This window comes from Mustela putorius, unplaced genomic scaffold, assembly GCF_011764305.1.
Source record: "Mustela putorius furo isolate JIRA1106 unplaced genomic scaffold, ASM1176430v1.1 tig00004053_pilon_pilon_pilon, whole genome shotgun sequence".
Classification (NCBI taxonomy): domain Eukaryota; kingdom Metazoa; phylum Chordata; class Mammalia; order Carnivora; family Mustelidae; genus Mustela; species Mustela putorius.
This window is the reverse complement of record NW_025422186.1, coordinates 529,264-545,299: the sequence shown is the minus strand read 5'-3', so window position 1 is coordinate 545,299 and position 16,036 is coordinate 529,264. Positions and strand designations below refer to the sequence as shown.

At 41.6% G+C, this 16,036-nt stretch overlaps 1 protein-coding gene across 1 annotated transcript; it reads right to left on the bottom strand.

The window, feature by feature from the left end:
- Positions 1–11,031: 11,031 nt before the first annotated feature.
- P2RY4 (pyrimidinergic receptor P2Y4) lies at positions 11,032–15,783 on the bottom strand. The gene is made up of 2 exons (XM_004777188.2): positions 15,739–15,783; positions 11,032–15,242 (listed from the first exon to the last, which is right to left on the bottom strand). The coding sequence occupies exon 2, from the start codon at positions 15,233–15,235 to the stop codon at positions 14,138–14,140; it is 1,098 nt and encodes a 365-aa protein (XP_004777245.1). The 5' UTR covers positions 15,236–15,242; positions 15,739–15,783; the 3' UTR covers positions 11,032–14,137.
- Between the last annotated feature and the right edge of the window lie 253 nt (positions 15,784–16,036).

The following is a 16,036-nucleotide window of genomic DNA, read 5'->3' as shown; positions in this document are numbered from 1 at the left end:
CCAGTTATAAAATAAATAAGTTACATGGATGAAAATATAGCATAGGGAATATAGTCAATAATTTTGTATAGTGAGAGATGGTAGCTACATCTATTGTGGTGAGCATTGCATAATGTAGAGAATTATTGAATCACTATGTTGTACACCTGAAACTAATTTAACAACATATGTCAACTATACTTCAATTAAAAAATACCTTATTAAGGGGTTGGGTCAAACAATGCTAAGCCAATTTTTTGTACTACAGGATTTATCCAGAGCTTGTAACATCATAATGCCTAAGAGTTTCTAAGAGGAAAGTTTCTAAGAGGAAAGGGTTCTATATTCAATATCTATCAAATTTGTTGACCAAAAAAAGTTTTTTTCTTTTCTTTTTTCCTGAGGTACATCTCAAAAACCTATTGTGCTATGACACATTTTAGGAGACACTGCTCTAGAAAACAAAATCTAGTATCTTGAATCTCATTTGATCAAAGGGCAGGAGTTAGCTTGTATTTCCTGCTCCTCTAAATACTCTCCACCACAGAGAGATATGGATCAAGAAAAGAAAAGAACTTTTATTTTGCAGGAAATTTCATTTCTTTTCAAATCAAAAGAAAGACTTTTTCTTAGTCTCCTAATAAAAATGAAAATATTTTCCATGCAAACCTTTCCCTTTTGAGGTAGAGTATATCAGTTAGGACCACACTATGTGACAGAAACCCTTTTGTGGTGGCTCAACAAAAGAGGTATCTTTTATTTTGTTTTGTTTTAAAGATTTTATTTATTTGTTTGAGAGAGAAAGGGAGAAAGAGAGAGAGAGAGTGTATTGTGAGCACAAGTGGTGGGGGAGGGGCAAAGGGAGAAGTGGACTCCTGGCTGAGCAGGGAGTGCAATGCAGGATTCAATCCCAGGATTCTGGGATCATGACCTGAGCAGAGGGCACACGCTTAACCCACTGAGCCACCCAGGCACCTCCGGGTGTTTCTGTTTTGGTTTTTTTTTTTTTTTAAACAAAACAAAACTCAATGTAGCCAGCCCAAGGATGGGTTCAGTTGCACAAGATAATCCTTACAGCTTTCTGCTTCACAAATTTTTTAGTGCGTATTTTGTGTCTTTATGGTTGTAAAATGGCTGCTCAATTTCTAAGCATCTTGTCTGTGTTCTACACAGGAATAAAGGGGTAAAAAGGATCTAGTAAACTGAATTGTTTTCCTTTATTAGGAAAACAATAGCACTTCTAGAAACCCCACCCAGTAGATTTCTCTTAAATCTCATTGGCTAGAGCTAGGTCATGTAGCCGTCCTGAGGTATACATTTGGGAGGTTGGATTTACTGCTGCCCCAAACAAAATTGGGGTTCTCTGAGTAAGGAAGATTGGGATAATAGGTATTGGGTAAGATACTGTCAGAGTCCATTACATATTGCTTGGCTTACTTCTGATTTAAAAACTGGTTTTCCCATAGTAAGTTTTTGTAACACATTAAAGTACTTTCTGAAAGAACTCAAGTACAAAAACAGGATTAACAGTATATGATTTTTTTCATATTTATTATGGACTTAAGCAACTTTTCAAAACCAAGGACCTAATTTATCTTAAACAATTTAAATATTTCTTTTTAAAATAATTTTTTGATTATATTATGTCACTATACAGTACATCATTAGTTTTTGATGTAGTGTTCCATGATTCAGTGTTTGCATATAACACCCAGTGCCCCATGCAATACATGCGCTCCTTAATACCCATCACCAGGCTCACCCATCCCCTCACCTTCTCCCCTCTAAAACCCTCAGTTTGATTCCTGGAATCCACAGTCTCTCATGGTTCATCTCCCCTTCCAATTACCCCTCACCTTTATTTTTCCCTTCCTTCTCCTAATGTCCTCCATGCTATTCCTTAGGTTCCACAAATATGTGAAACCATATGATAATTGTCTTTTTCTGTTTGACTTATTTCACTCAGCATAATCTCCTCCCATTCCATCCATGTTGATGAAAATGTTGGGTATTCATCCTTTCTGATGGCTGAATAATATTCCATTCTGTACATGGACACACGAAAAAATGTTCATCATCATTAGTCATCAGGGAAATTCAAATCAAAACCACAGTGAGATACCTCCTTACACCAGTTAGAATGGCAAAAATTGACAAGACAAGAAACAACAAATGTTGGAGAGGATGTGGAGAAAGGGGAACCCTCTTACACTGTTGGTGGGAATGCAAGCTGGTCCAGCCACTTTGGAAAACAATGTGGAAGTTCCTCAAAAAGTTAAAAATAGAACTACCCTATGATCCAGCAATTACACTACTGGGTATGTAGTGAAAAGAAAGGCCATATGGACCCCAATGTTCATAGCAGCAATGTCCACAATAGCCAAACTGTGGAAAGAGCCAAGATGCTCTTCAACAGATGAATGGGTAAAGAAGATGTGTCTTATATATATAATTTAAATCTTTCAACTGCCTTGTACTCATTATGGAGAGTCTCTTGTAGCCTAACATCATCACTTCTCCTTCACATGGAAAGCTTTATAATGTCTGCATTTGACAATGCTTGCTACATAGTAAATCGACATTAGTAACTGTCGACTGTGTTTGAATACACATCCAATAGACTTCTTGAGGACAGGGTAGGTGTCTGACTTATGTTCCCCCTGTGCCTAGCACATAATGGGTGATCAATAAATATTGTTGAATGAAGTGTATAAGTTAGTAAATACCTGAGGTGTCCAAGAAAACCTATCAGGGCTCTAATTAATCCAAGAAGATCCAGCCCCAGAATAGGCAGGGATCAGCTTTGCAGAGGAGAAGATAGCAGAAAAACAGAACGAGTCAACAACTGATTCAAAAGCAATTTTGTTAGTAGGACGCCTGGGTGTCTCAATCAGTTGGCCATCTGACTCTTGATTTAGGCTTGGGTCCTGATGTTGGAGTTATGATATGGGGGTCGTAAGCTTGAGCCAAGCCTGATCAGGCTTGACTCTTCCTCAGCTTGAAGTCTATTTCTCCCTCTCCCTCTGCCCCTCTCCCCTGCTTGCTCACTCTCTCTCTCAAATAAATAAATTAAATCTTTTAAAAAAACAAAAGCTGTTTGTTACTGATCCTTCACATATTGGCAATTTTGGTAAACCAGAGATGGTTTTTACAACCTTCTATGAATCTTTAAACATTTTTGTTTTCAAACTTTGGGTTTGTTTTTTTTTTTTTCATTTTTAATTTGTGAAGATAGTGTCAAACCAGCAGAGCTGGCATAACTGTCTAAAAGTGAATTAGAAATAAAACTCAAAAAGGTAGGAGGAAAAACTCCATATCTGAAAAATTCTGAATTACTTTTATCATTAAAGTTTTAAAAACTAATTTTTTCTGTTTTTAGTTTTAAGTTTTTGTTTAAATTCCAGTTACTTAACATATGGTGTAATAATTGTTTCAAGGGTAGAATTTAGGGATTCATCACTTACATACAATTCATCATCATACAATTCATCAATTACATACAGGCTACAATGTTTATTTGAGATCTTTCTTGTTTCTTGAGGTAGGCCTATAGCATTATAAACTTGTCTTAGAACTGCTTTTGTGAGGCACCTTGTGGCTCAGTTGGTTAAGCATCTGACTCTTGATTTCAGCTCAGGTCATGATCTCAGTGTCTTGGGACCAAGCCCTGTGTCAAGCTCCATGCCTGTTCATCAGTGATATTCCATGCCTGCTTAAGATTCTTTCTCTCTCCCTCTGCCTCTCTCCAAACTTCAACTTGTGCTCTCTCTCTTTCTTTAATTTTTTTTTTTCAAAAAGGAATTACTTTTGCTGCATCCCCCAAATTTTATACCATTTTGTTTCCATTCTCATTTATCTCCAGGAAGTTTTAAATTTCCTCTGATTTTTTCATTGACCCATCGGTTGTGTGATTGCATGTTGTTTAGCCTCCATATGTTTGTGTTTTCTCAAGTTTTTTTCTTGTGGTTGATTTCTAATTTCATACCATTGTGTTTGGAAAGATGTCTGATATGATTTCAATCTCTTAAATTTTTAAATATTGTTTTGTGGCCTAATATGTGATCTATCCTGGATAATGTTCCATATGAGCTTGAAAAGAATGTATTTAACTAACTAGAATTTAAATAAAAATTTTTAAAAATTAAATTAAATTAAAATAAATTTTAAAAATTAAGAAAGAAAAGAGAATGTATATTCTGCTTTTTTTTTAATGTAATGTTCTGCATATATCTGTTAAGTCCATATAGTTTACTGTGTCATTCAGAGCCACTGTTTCCTTATTGGTTTTCTTTCTGAATGATCTATCCATTGATGTAAGTAAAGTGTTATAGTCCCCTATTATTATATTATTGTTAATCTCTCCCTTTATGTCTGTTAATATTTACTTTATATATTTAGGTACTCCTATGTTGGATGCATAGATATTTACAATTATTATATCCTCTTGTTGGACTTATCCTTTTATCTTTGTGTAATGTCCCTCTTTGTCTCTCATTACAATCTTTGTTTTAAAGTCTGTTTTGTCTGATTAAAGTATTGCTATCCGAGTTTGTTTGTTCATTTGTTTTTTCATTTCCATTTGCATGGTATTTTTTTTTCTATTCTTTCACTTTCAGTTTATAGTATTTAGGTCTGAAGTGATTCTCTTGTAGGCAACATATAGTTGAGTCTTTTTTTCATCCATTCAGTCTCCCTATGTCTATTGATTGAAGCATTTAGACCATTTACATCTAGTAATTATTGATAGGTATGCATTTTTTGCCATTTTGTTCATAGGTTTCTGATTGTTTTGTAGTTCTCTGTTCCTTTCTTCTCTTGCTCTCTTACCTTGTGATTAATGTCTTTCTTTACTATTACGCTTGAATTCCTTTCCCTTTTTTGTGTGTATCTATTTTAATTTTAGTTTGTGATTACCATGAGGTTCATATATATCATCTTACGTATATAACTTTTTATGTTAAGTTGATGGTCACTTAGGTTTGAACACAATCTCAAAGCACTATGTTTGTACTCTCCTCTTCCATGTTTTATGTATATGTTATCATAATTCCCATCTTTTTATTTTGTGAGTCCCTTGACTAATTTTTTATATAACTGATTTTACTACTCTTATCTTTTAACCTTCATACTAGCTTCATAAGTGATTAGTTTACTACCTTTATTATAAGATTGCTTTTACTTATGATAAGTTTTCCTTTTATAAATTTCTTATTTCTAGTTATTACCTTTCTTTCTGCTTAAAGAGGTCCCTTTAACACTTCTTTTTTTAAGATTTTATTTATTTATTTGACAGAGATCCCAAGTAGGCAGAGAGAGAGAGAGAGAGAGAGAGAGGAGGAAGCAGGCTCCCTGCCGAGCAGAGAGCCTGATGTGGGACTCGATCCCAGGACCCTGGAATCGTGACCTGAGCCGAAAGCAGAAGCTTTAACCCACTGAGCCACCCAGGCATCCCCCTTTAATACTTCTTTTAAGGCTGGTTTAGTGGTGATGAACTCCTTTAATTTTTTTTTTTTTTTTTTGTCTGGGAAACTCTTTATCTCTCTTCTAATTCTGAATGATAACCTTGCCAGGTAGAGTATTCTTGGTTGTAGGGTTTTTTTCTTTCAGCACTTTGAATGTATCATGCCACTTCTTTCTGACCTTCAAGGTTTCTGATGGAAAATAATCTGATAGCCTTGTGCAAGTTCCCTTATATGCAACTAGCTGCTTTTATTTTACTGTTTTAAGATTCTCTCAAATTTTTTAAAGATTTTTTTGTCAGAGAAAGAGAGAGAGCAGAAGCAGGGGGAGCAGCAGGCAGAGGGAGAGGGAGAAGCAGGTTCCCCACTGACTGAGGAGCCCAACACAGAACTCAATCCCAAGACCCTGGGATCATAATCTGAGCTGAGGGCAGACACTTAACTGACTGAGCATCCCTATTTCTCCTTATTTTTAATCTTTGATATTTTAATTATTATACATCTTAGTGTGTACCTGATTGGGTTCATCTTGTTTGGGATTCTCTTTGTTTCCTGGACATGGATGTTTCTTTCCCCAGGTTAGCAGGCACAAGCTGGGAGTCCTTCACTGGTACTGTCTGTACACTGAAGTACAGTGAAGTACTTCACTGGTACTTCACTTCACTTCACTGGCACTCTTCACTGGTACTGTCCTTGTAGAACAGCTGGAGATGATGTGGACACAGGTGGGAGGGGGTTTCCAGGATGCTCCACGTAGGGCCTGCCTTAGCACGTTGGCTGCAGCTAAAGTGGGCAAAAAGCTGGAATGTCCTAGAGAGTTTTGTACCCATGCCACCTAGGTGAGATGGCTGGTGTTGTAGTGGACACATTCCAGGGGTGTCCTGGTATACACCACACTGAGGCAACCTTAGTGAGAAAACTGGAGCTCAGGCAGTCAAGAGTAGGGGAGGCCACCTTGGGGAAATGACTGGAGCTGTTGTGGGCTAGGGTCCCTGGTCTCATCAAGGCAGCAGTCTGATTAAAATGCCAAGACACTATTCTACTCTGCAGTATCAAGGTGGAGGGGGGAAATAAACAATGGTGCTCACCAGCATCTCCAACCTGGAGAGAGTTCCAGTAGTTCTCCTACTATTTAGGGGATGTTCTAGCATTAGTTCACTTATAGTCTAGCTACCCTTTAAACCGAGGCTTTTTTTCTGTGCCTGAGGGCAGGCAAATCTATGCACAGTTTCCTCAGTGCTATCCTTCTCCACTGCAGTTTACAGCATTGCTGTATCCCAATCTCTCCTGCCATTTTCTGTGTGGTCCCTCTATCCTTTGCTGTGCTGAAGTTGTTCAGCCAGCTCCCAGTTCTTCTTCAGGAGGAAATGCTCTATATGTAAGTGTAGATTTCCATGGGAGGAAGTGAGTTCAGGGTCTGCCTATGTCACTAGGTTGGACCCTCCCTTCTAAACCAACCCTTTAAAAACTTAGTAATATGTATTACTGTCCCAGAATATGTGCTTTGGGAAACTGCAGGGGAGAAATGAATAAAGACAGAAACTCATAAAAATCAAACTAGCTTACATTTTCAAAGAACCAGAGCAATGGCTACCTTCTGAAAGAAATCCAGCAAGATCAGAGTGTGTAAAAAGAAACATTTTATTCACATTGGAGATAGTTATTGGTGTAGTAAAGGGGATGAGGCTTACAATGAGCAGTAAGTTAAATATCAGTAAGAAGTAAATAAATTGAACAGGTGCCAGAATTATAATGCTCTGAGATGGCATTAGTTGATTTATCTCTTTAGTTTTTCCAACTACATCTGCTTGCTTCTTCCCATCAGTAGTTCCAAAAGCATGAGTAGAGCCTTGAACTGTGGTACAAAATGTACAGTAATAGCCAGCCATCCCCCAAAAGGATTTTACCTTCTGATTTGTCTCAAAGAGTTCTCACATTTTAATAATTTACCCTTTGACTTAAGGAAAAATAATTTGTCTCCTTCCCACTTTGGGACCAAAATACATAAACTCTGGCAATCAAACATACACCAAGGTGCCCTAATAGACAGACTCGCTCTTTGGTTGTACTCGAGTATTTTCATACTCCCTTTTGGTGACAAACCACAGCTCAGCTCATACAAGAAATATAATGTCTGTAGGTTATGGCAAGTAGCTCATTCAGTGGCTGATTCTGAAATCTTTGGAAAGAGGCAAAGTCATGTAGGAACTAAAAGGGAAGGAGGGGTGTAAATACAGGTAAACAGATCTTGATTACAAAAACTATTTGAGATTGGCCTCTTTAGTTAATGTCATTGGCTAATAGCTTTTGTATGCAAGCTGGCAAGGAATCAAGTATTTTTTTAATTATCTTTCTGAGAGATTATCTTCCATGAATTCTCTTACACATTCACTGTTGCTTACTTCCTTGATTTTTCTTTGCTTTCCTTTCATTCAAAGATTTTTAAAAAATAACTTTTATAAGGCCCTGTCTTTGAAACTCTCTTCTCCCTTGAGGCTATGCCAAATTTTCAATATCTTTCCTCCCAGTTCATCACTGTGGCCATTTCTCAGTAATCAGCTTTTAGCCTTCTGCTTCTCACACTCAAGGGTTCAGGGTTTGTCATGATCTTAACTATCACTTCCAAGCAGCACCAAAACCAAATCTAGAATTCTGGTTCCTCATCCAACTACACTAAAGTTGAGAACTATTGAAAAGGGGTTCCCACTCACAGGAATTCTAAATGATGTTTCTTCATCTTTTACTCCATTGACACTTCACAACAGCCCTGCTAAATGAGTATCCCTATCCCAAGTTTGCCAACGAGGAAAACGAATCTCAAAGAGATTAAGTAACTTGTCTGAGATCATGCAGCTAACGAGCAGCAGATTGAAGAAGCCAAGTATGGTTATCTGACTCAAGCTGCTTGTTCTCTCTACTACTTCTCATCACCTTTTTCACCAAAATGCTGGCTTTCATCACATCAGTGAAGGAGAGTAAAGTCCTAGATGCATCCCGGGTGAAGCATTTGGCCTAAATGGGGATTATGAGATGAAATAGTAGAATACGTGAGGAAAGTGAAATCTCAAATGTATCATCTTCTCCTCCTCTCCACATCCACATTGGCTTTAGGGCAGGCCAACTAGTGAGTAACCAATGTAGGGGGATATGAGAGATGCTGAACAGGCCCACTTTCCTTCACAATGTCTTTTCAATGCCCTCCCTATCTCCACTGTTCCTAAAGTGCCCTTAGATCTTTAGGTTTCTTGGGGTTCCTGTGGCCTCTTAACATGGAACTATGCCCAGGAACAGAAACACTAAGTTGAATTATTGACATGTAATTATTCAGCAAATGTTTATTAAGCATCATTTATTAAGCAAATGGGGTGGTAGAATAACAACTGTTTATATTTGGCTAGCTCTCTAGATTTGCAGAGCCTTACCACAATCTGAAATACTTAAAGCTGGGATTATGATCCTCATTTTATGGGTGATGAAATTATAACACAAAGACTCACCCAAGTAACACACCTAAGCCCCTCTTTCATAATCAGGACTCCAACTTGGCTCCTCTGATTTTAATCCTAACCTCTTTTCTCTTATCACAGTAGCTCAAGGAGTTTACAGTAGGGAACTCAAAGCAAACATACATAAAGAGTTAAATAGCAATAATAATATAATTTCAAAAGACAATAAATGCCGGGTGACTGATATAGACAATAATTACTGTAGGAGTGACCAGGAAGGTCACTGTGGGTAAGAGTCACCATACAAGGCCTCAACAAGGAAGTGAGGTTTAAGACTGCCCTTGGAAACTAGGTAGGAAAAAGACAGTGGGAGAAGAAAAGGAAGGCATTCTAGTGTGGGGAAAAGGAAGAATATGGGTACAGAGCTGAGAACGTGCAAGTCTTATTTGAAGAGAGAATGAGAAGCTCAAATTAGCTGGAGAAGAAAGGCTTGTACTGGGGAGGAATGGAAAATAAGGCTGAAAATTCTCTCTTTTAGTTCTGACTTAAGGATTTCAACTTGTCTTGTAGACAGTGGGGAGCCATGAGAGAGTTTTAAGTAAGAGAGTGAAACTGTAAGAGCAGTGTTAGGGCTGACTAACCTGGCAGTATGCATTATATAGCATGCATTTGTGTGAGGAGAGACTAGATGCAAGAAAGACCCATTAGAAGGCTGTAACAGTCAGTCAGGGATACAGTAACAATAGTCAGTATTAGAATGGTACCATTGGGATCATGAAGGAAAGATGATTATAATCGACATGCTAACTAAAGAAAGGCCAGAATCTCCTGAAATAGAAGAATTGAAGTTACCTGAGTATTTTGGGGAAAGAAGATGGCATGGGGAAAAAATGATCGAAACAGGTAGGTAAACTGGTTAGTAAGTTTTAACATCTTGGGTTGGAAGTAACAATGAAAGATCCAAGTGAAACTGTCCAGCGGGGAAGTGGAACTTGGAAGAAAGGACAGGCTAGAACTGAGTGGGCGTGGCATAATGGAAGGAGGTCTTGGAGTCAGGGGACCTGGGGTCTAAGCCTAGTTCTTCCTTTCCTGCAAACTTACTAAGTAATGGGCAAGTCCTATCTCTTGGCCATTTTACTGCTCTGTAAAGTGAGTGGGTATCTAGGCCCTGGGAGATTTCTGAGGTACTCTCAAGGACTCTAAGTCAACTGAATTGTATTCGTGTGCACATATGTTCTCTCCAGGAGAAAATCAGGGGTCAGATGTGGGGGAGTTGGGGAGTGGACTAAATAATCCCCAAATGCTATGACTATGACAGGTCTTGGATCTCTGTTTTCTTAGGTAGTAAAAAAGGAGAAGCCAGCAGAGAGAAAGGAAATAATAAGATAAGTAAAAGCAGGAGGAGAGAAAGGAGGAGAGAAATTTAAAGCCGGAGGATAAAATTAAAGGACCCAAAAGGAATGAAAATTAAAAGCAAAATTTATAATAAGTGGAAGAAATATGTATATCAAATACAACAAAGGGTTAACATGTATGTTAAACGAAGAATACATTTAGATATATAAGATCACCAATATATATAAAACTACTCATGCCATCTGGTAAAGAATATAACCAATTCACACAAGAGGAAATACAAACAGTAAACATATGGAAAAGTCTCCTATCACATGAATAATCAAGGAAGTGAAGATAAGGGGCGCCTGGGTGGCTCAGTGGGTTAAAGCCTCTGCCTTTGGCTCAGGTCATAATAACAAGGTCCTGGGATCGAGCCCTGCATCGGGCTCTCTGCTCAGCAGGGAACCTGCTTCCTCCTCTGTCTCTCTGCCTGCTTCTCTGCCTCCTTGCAATCTCTGTCTGTCAAATAAATAAAATCTTTAAAAAAAAAAAAAGAAAGTGAAGTTAACAAATTAATGTGGGTTTTTGTTTTGTTTTGTTTTCGGTTTTTTAAGATTTTTGTTTATTTGACAGATAGAGAGCATGAGAACAGGCAGGGGGAGTAGCAGGCAGAGGGAGAACCAGACAGGAGAGGGAGAAGCAGGCTTTCCAATGAGCAAGGAGCCCGATGTAAGGCTCCATCCCAGGACCCTGGGATCATGACCTGAGCTGAAGGCAGATGCTTGACCAACTGAGCCACCCAGGTGTCCCCACAAATTAATGTTTTAAGCCATCTAAACAGATTCCTTATGAAGTCCAATACTAGAGCTGCAAAGAAGATGGAACACTTGCATGCCATTGTGGCCTTGAAAATTTGTACAGTCTTTTTGGAAATCAAGATCCATAAAAAATGTTTATATACTTTGACCTGGTAATCCCACTCCCGGGAACTTGTCCTAGGAACAGAATTGTAAAGAAGAAAAAAATCATATGCAATAATATGTTCAAAGCCCAGAAAAACTGGGAGTTGACTAAATGTCCAATAATAGAGGAATGGTCAAATAAAATATAATCTACTAATGATATAATTTTATGTGACTATTGAAATGATAAATATGAAAGACTGTAGCACAAGGACAGTATTTATAATAAAAGTTTCTTAAAGCAAATTTCTAAAATATATGTACACTGTGATTGCACTTCCATAAAATATAAGTATTATGCAATATGAAAAATCATGGAACATAGATAAATGAAAACAATTTTCTGGGGTTTGGAAGTACAGGTGAACATATTCTTTCAAAATCTCCTTTAATGTTGTCATAGTGGAATTTTTAAATGTTGTTTTCATTTAAAAAATTTAAACAAGGTATGCAACAGGATAACATGATCTAGAGATAGTCAAAGAGGATGAATATAGAGAAAATATCATTAAGATCTTGCTTTTGAAGTAATTTGTGTTCTTCCAGGTACAGAAGGAAACCAGATTCAGAGAGTTAAGAGGTGACTTTATAGTGATGAAATGGGGTTATGGGGTTATGGTACTTTTTCTGGAAGTTTGACAGTGAAATGAATAAGTTAACTAGAATGTTAGCTACAAGAGACAGCAGGGCCATGGTATTGGTGATACTGTTTTATTTTTGTTTGGTTGGGTTTTGTTGTGTGTGTTTTTTAAAAGATGGTGTGAAATCAGTTATGGAAAGACTGAAAATAATGAAAGGGGATAAACAAATGAACAAGTAAAAAGGCCACCTCTTATTTTGGGTCTACAGGCAAGAAAGACAAGATGGGTATAACAGTCGAGTGATCATGAATGAAGCAGAAAGAGGTTGAGGTATTAGATCTCAGTTTTACAGGAGGCAAGGTAACTCTTAGAAGGTCATAGGTAGCTTGGAGTTGGAGTCTTGATAAGGTGGAAAAGACAGAAAACACTTGTTCTGGAATGTCCACTAGGAGCTGAGCAAGCTAATAAAAATTGAGACTTAGATGAAGTTACAAGACAGGAAGTTTCAGTGGGTCAAAACAGCCTTGTGCTCTGGTTTCATCTGCAATCCCCTTCAGTCTAAGAGAAAGGGAAAAATTGGCTAAAGGTGAGACTCAAGGTGTTTAGCCAAAGTTAGAGTGTGAGGGAAGACAGCCTTAAAGTAGAAGACCGCAAAATCTGGGCAGTTGAGTCTTGATAATGAGTGAAATGAGTCTCGATATGGGTTAAATGGACTTGTAATATAGAAGAGGCTGGGTCAGTTGTGATGGAGAAAGCAGCTTTACCTGGTGGGGCCGGTGGATAGGAGAGGTAGGTGATGGGCAAGGAGGCTGTGGTCATAGAAATTAAAGGGAGAGAGTACAGATGAAAAATGGGTTATGTAACAGTCTAAGAAGTGGCTATGGCACTGGGAAACTCGTAAATAAAAGGCCTGTACATTTACTGTTAATGGAAGGAGGCCTAGGTAGCCAGCAGGGAGAGGGAGCACATGGGAGGATGCAAAGGGGGGACATGCGAGCATCAGAGTCATTGTTTCCTGAAGACTAACCTCAGCCTTACTCTCCAGAGAGACCCCTAGATGACAGTAGACAAGAAAGAGATCAGAGACAGGTCAGCAAGAGTGGGACAGAAGAAAAGGAAGGCTGGGGACTCAGGAGACCAGTGGCTAGAAGGCAATTTCGGGAGGGGGGTGCCTGAAAGGGTAAGCGCACCCTTCTGATGAGCACCTGCCTAGACACTCTTACTTCCTAGGCTTGGAAGTTAGCTGCCCAAGTTCCATACCTATTCCTGACTCCTGTAAGCCCAGAAGTAGTAGGACAGTGCTGGGGAGGAGTGATTGGATGCAAGAATGTCAGGGGATCTGTCTTCGTCCCCATGCTCTGTCTGCCCTGGCGTTGAAGCCCTAAAGCGTGATCTGAAAGAGTTGGTGACAGATTTATTATTCACCTAGGTCAGGAGCCAGAGAAAGGGGAGAGACCAGGGAAGAACCAGCTCTGGGTGTCAGTCCCTGTCACCGCCCCAAACTCTGTACAAACCTGCTCTACCCCCACCTCAGTGCTGGAACTTATGGCCACAAAGGTGAGAGCTCCCCTCTCTCTTTCTTTCCAAGCCATCGGCTGGTCTTTGCACTTAGTACAGGAGAACTGTCAACTATGTTCCCCGCAAACATCATAAAGGAGGTCCTGTTTCAAAGGCCAACATCAGCTTGGACCCCGCCCCTTGAGGCAGGTTATCCGCCCCATGGTAAGATGCAGGGCTGTACACCAGTTCAACAGCGCCATACATCTGGCTGCTCGCAGGCACCCTGGCCTGCAGGCTGTCTGGGATTGAGCCGTATTTCAACACTTCAGTGCGCGAGACCATCCTGTCTGAGAGGAACCCAGGAAGGGGGTGTGGGCACTACATATGTCCCAACCTTGGCATCTGTGCTATGCCGGTGCTCCCACTTCCTGATGCTGGCTATCGCCGTCAGATAAATCAGACCAATCCCGAGATCACCCTCCAGCTTCTCCACCTCTTCAGTCTATTGCGCAGGTCTGGCTGAAGGAACACAGGCTATACAAAGGTGCATGGGGGAAAAAGGACTGCATGAGGATTTTAGGAAACCTTATAAGCTCAAGAGAGACAGGACTGATGGCCCCAGGAAGGAGACAGAGGCAAAGAGAAAGAAGAGTGGCTGTTACTCCCTTTGGCCAAAAAAGAGAGGGCAGCTGAAAGGGTTATGAGAGATGGGGTCACACATGATTTCCCTGGTTCCTCTTAATTCTCAGGGTGTGGGCCTCTCTCTGGAGTCTGGGAAAGAGGAAGGATCAGCCATACTGGATGTAAATATCAAATTCCCTCACCTCTGCCCTACACGTACCCTTTTTCCTCTCACTTCCTGGCTCCTAGGGCTACAATCTATCTGCCCCAGGGGCAGGGAAGCCACGGTCCCTCCGGGCGGATGTCCACCTGCAGCTGCTTTCCTCAGCCAGGGACACCAGCGCCAGGGTGGAGGCCGTGGTGGGGGGCTGAGGCTCCCCACACCTGCACAGCTGCCAGAGCTGACGGCGATACTTGTCCCCCGTGAGCAGGTAGAGCACGGGATCCAGGCAGCTGTTGGCACTGGCCAGAGGCCGAGTCACTTTGTAGACCACATTGACAACGTTCAGCACCTGGCAGTCGACTTCCAGCAGCCTTGACATGTAATAAATGGTGCGGGTGACGTGGAAGGGCACGAAGCAGACAGCGAAGACAGTCAGCACCACAGCGATGGTGCGGAGAGAACGCAGACGCGAGGATGACTGGGTGGCCCCTGGCAAGGGCCGATACAGGCGCCGGGCCATGAGCCCATAGCAAATGAGAGTGACCAGGCAGGGCACGCCAAACAGCAGCCCCATGACAGCTGAGCTGAAGTGCACGTAGTGGTCAAACTCCTCGGGCCGAGTGGTGTCATGGCACAGGATGGTGTCCTTCTTGGGGCTGGTGGTGACGAAGAAAAGGTTGGGCACAAGGCAGCCAGCCACGACCAACCAAATGGCCAGGCAGAGAAGGCCCGCAAAGCGTGGGCGGCCCCAGCGCAGGGCCCGAAGCGGGTGGCAGATCCCCAGGTAGCGGTGCACGCTGATGCAGGTAAGGAAGAGGACGCTGCAGTAGAGGTTCCAGTAGAAGAGGAAGCGGATGAACTTGCAGAGTCCTGTGCCAAAGGGCCAGTGGTTTCGGGCCGCATAATAGTAGATGAGGGTGGGCAGTGACAGCACATACAAAGTGTCTGACAAGGCCAAGTGGAACATGTAGGTGGCCGTGGCATCCCAGGGTCGGAGGCGAAAGAGGAAGAGCCAGAGGGTTAGGGTGTTGAGGCCCAGGCCCAACAGGAAAACGACTGTGTAACTCACAGGCAGCAGGATGAACTTGAACTCTTCATTGAAACTGCAGTCCAGCTCTCCCTGGCTGTCGCCAGGATCTGGGCTGGGACCTAGGGTTGTAAGCAAAGAGGACTCTGCACTGGCCATGGTCCCCCTAGAGGTGGAAAGGGGAGAAGTGAGGACAGCTGGGTTTTCCTGGCCTCCCAACCCTGACCTGAAGCCAAACAGCCGAGAATGGGGAGGGCCGTGACTGAAGCACGAGGAATAGCTGACAGGAGTATGTCCAGGAGCAACCCGGGCCAGGCTGGCCCCTGCCAGAACCCCCTTGGTCCAGCCTGTGGCAGTGCTGGGACCCAGCAGGGCAGGCTGGGAGTTTGGGCTGTTCTCATCCTGCCACTGACTCTGTCCTTCAGATCTTGGCTAGCCGAAAGGGCAGGACCATCCAACGGGCAAAGATGGCTGGACCCAAATTGTCTCCTAGCCCATGACATTTCTCCACATGGTGACTTCACCTATCCCCTCACCCAGGTCCCACCCAGGAGACCCAGTGTCTCCACACTACAGTTCCTTTTTTGATGCCTTCCCCCAGCCTGGTCCAGCCCAGGAGCCCCATCACCACCCTCACCAAAGAAACTTGGCATGTCTCCTACCTGGTCCCCTTGAAGCTGAGCCCAGCTGACTCTGTCACCTTTCCCTTTGGCAGCCAGAGGGCATATCCAAGAGGGCGGGTTTGGGGGTGGGGCCTATTCTCCTCCTGGCCTGGGAAATCATCAGAGCTAGAAAGGTCCATCGAGATTATCTAGTCCAACCCACTCACTCTATAGATTGAGAAACTGGGGCCCGGTGAGATTACTATTTAACAATTTCTAAATGACTGTAGGATGGAGTACACAAGGAAACATGCAAGTTTACAGATGAAGAGCCAGGCCGCAGGAGACTAAAGCTACA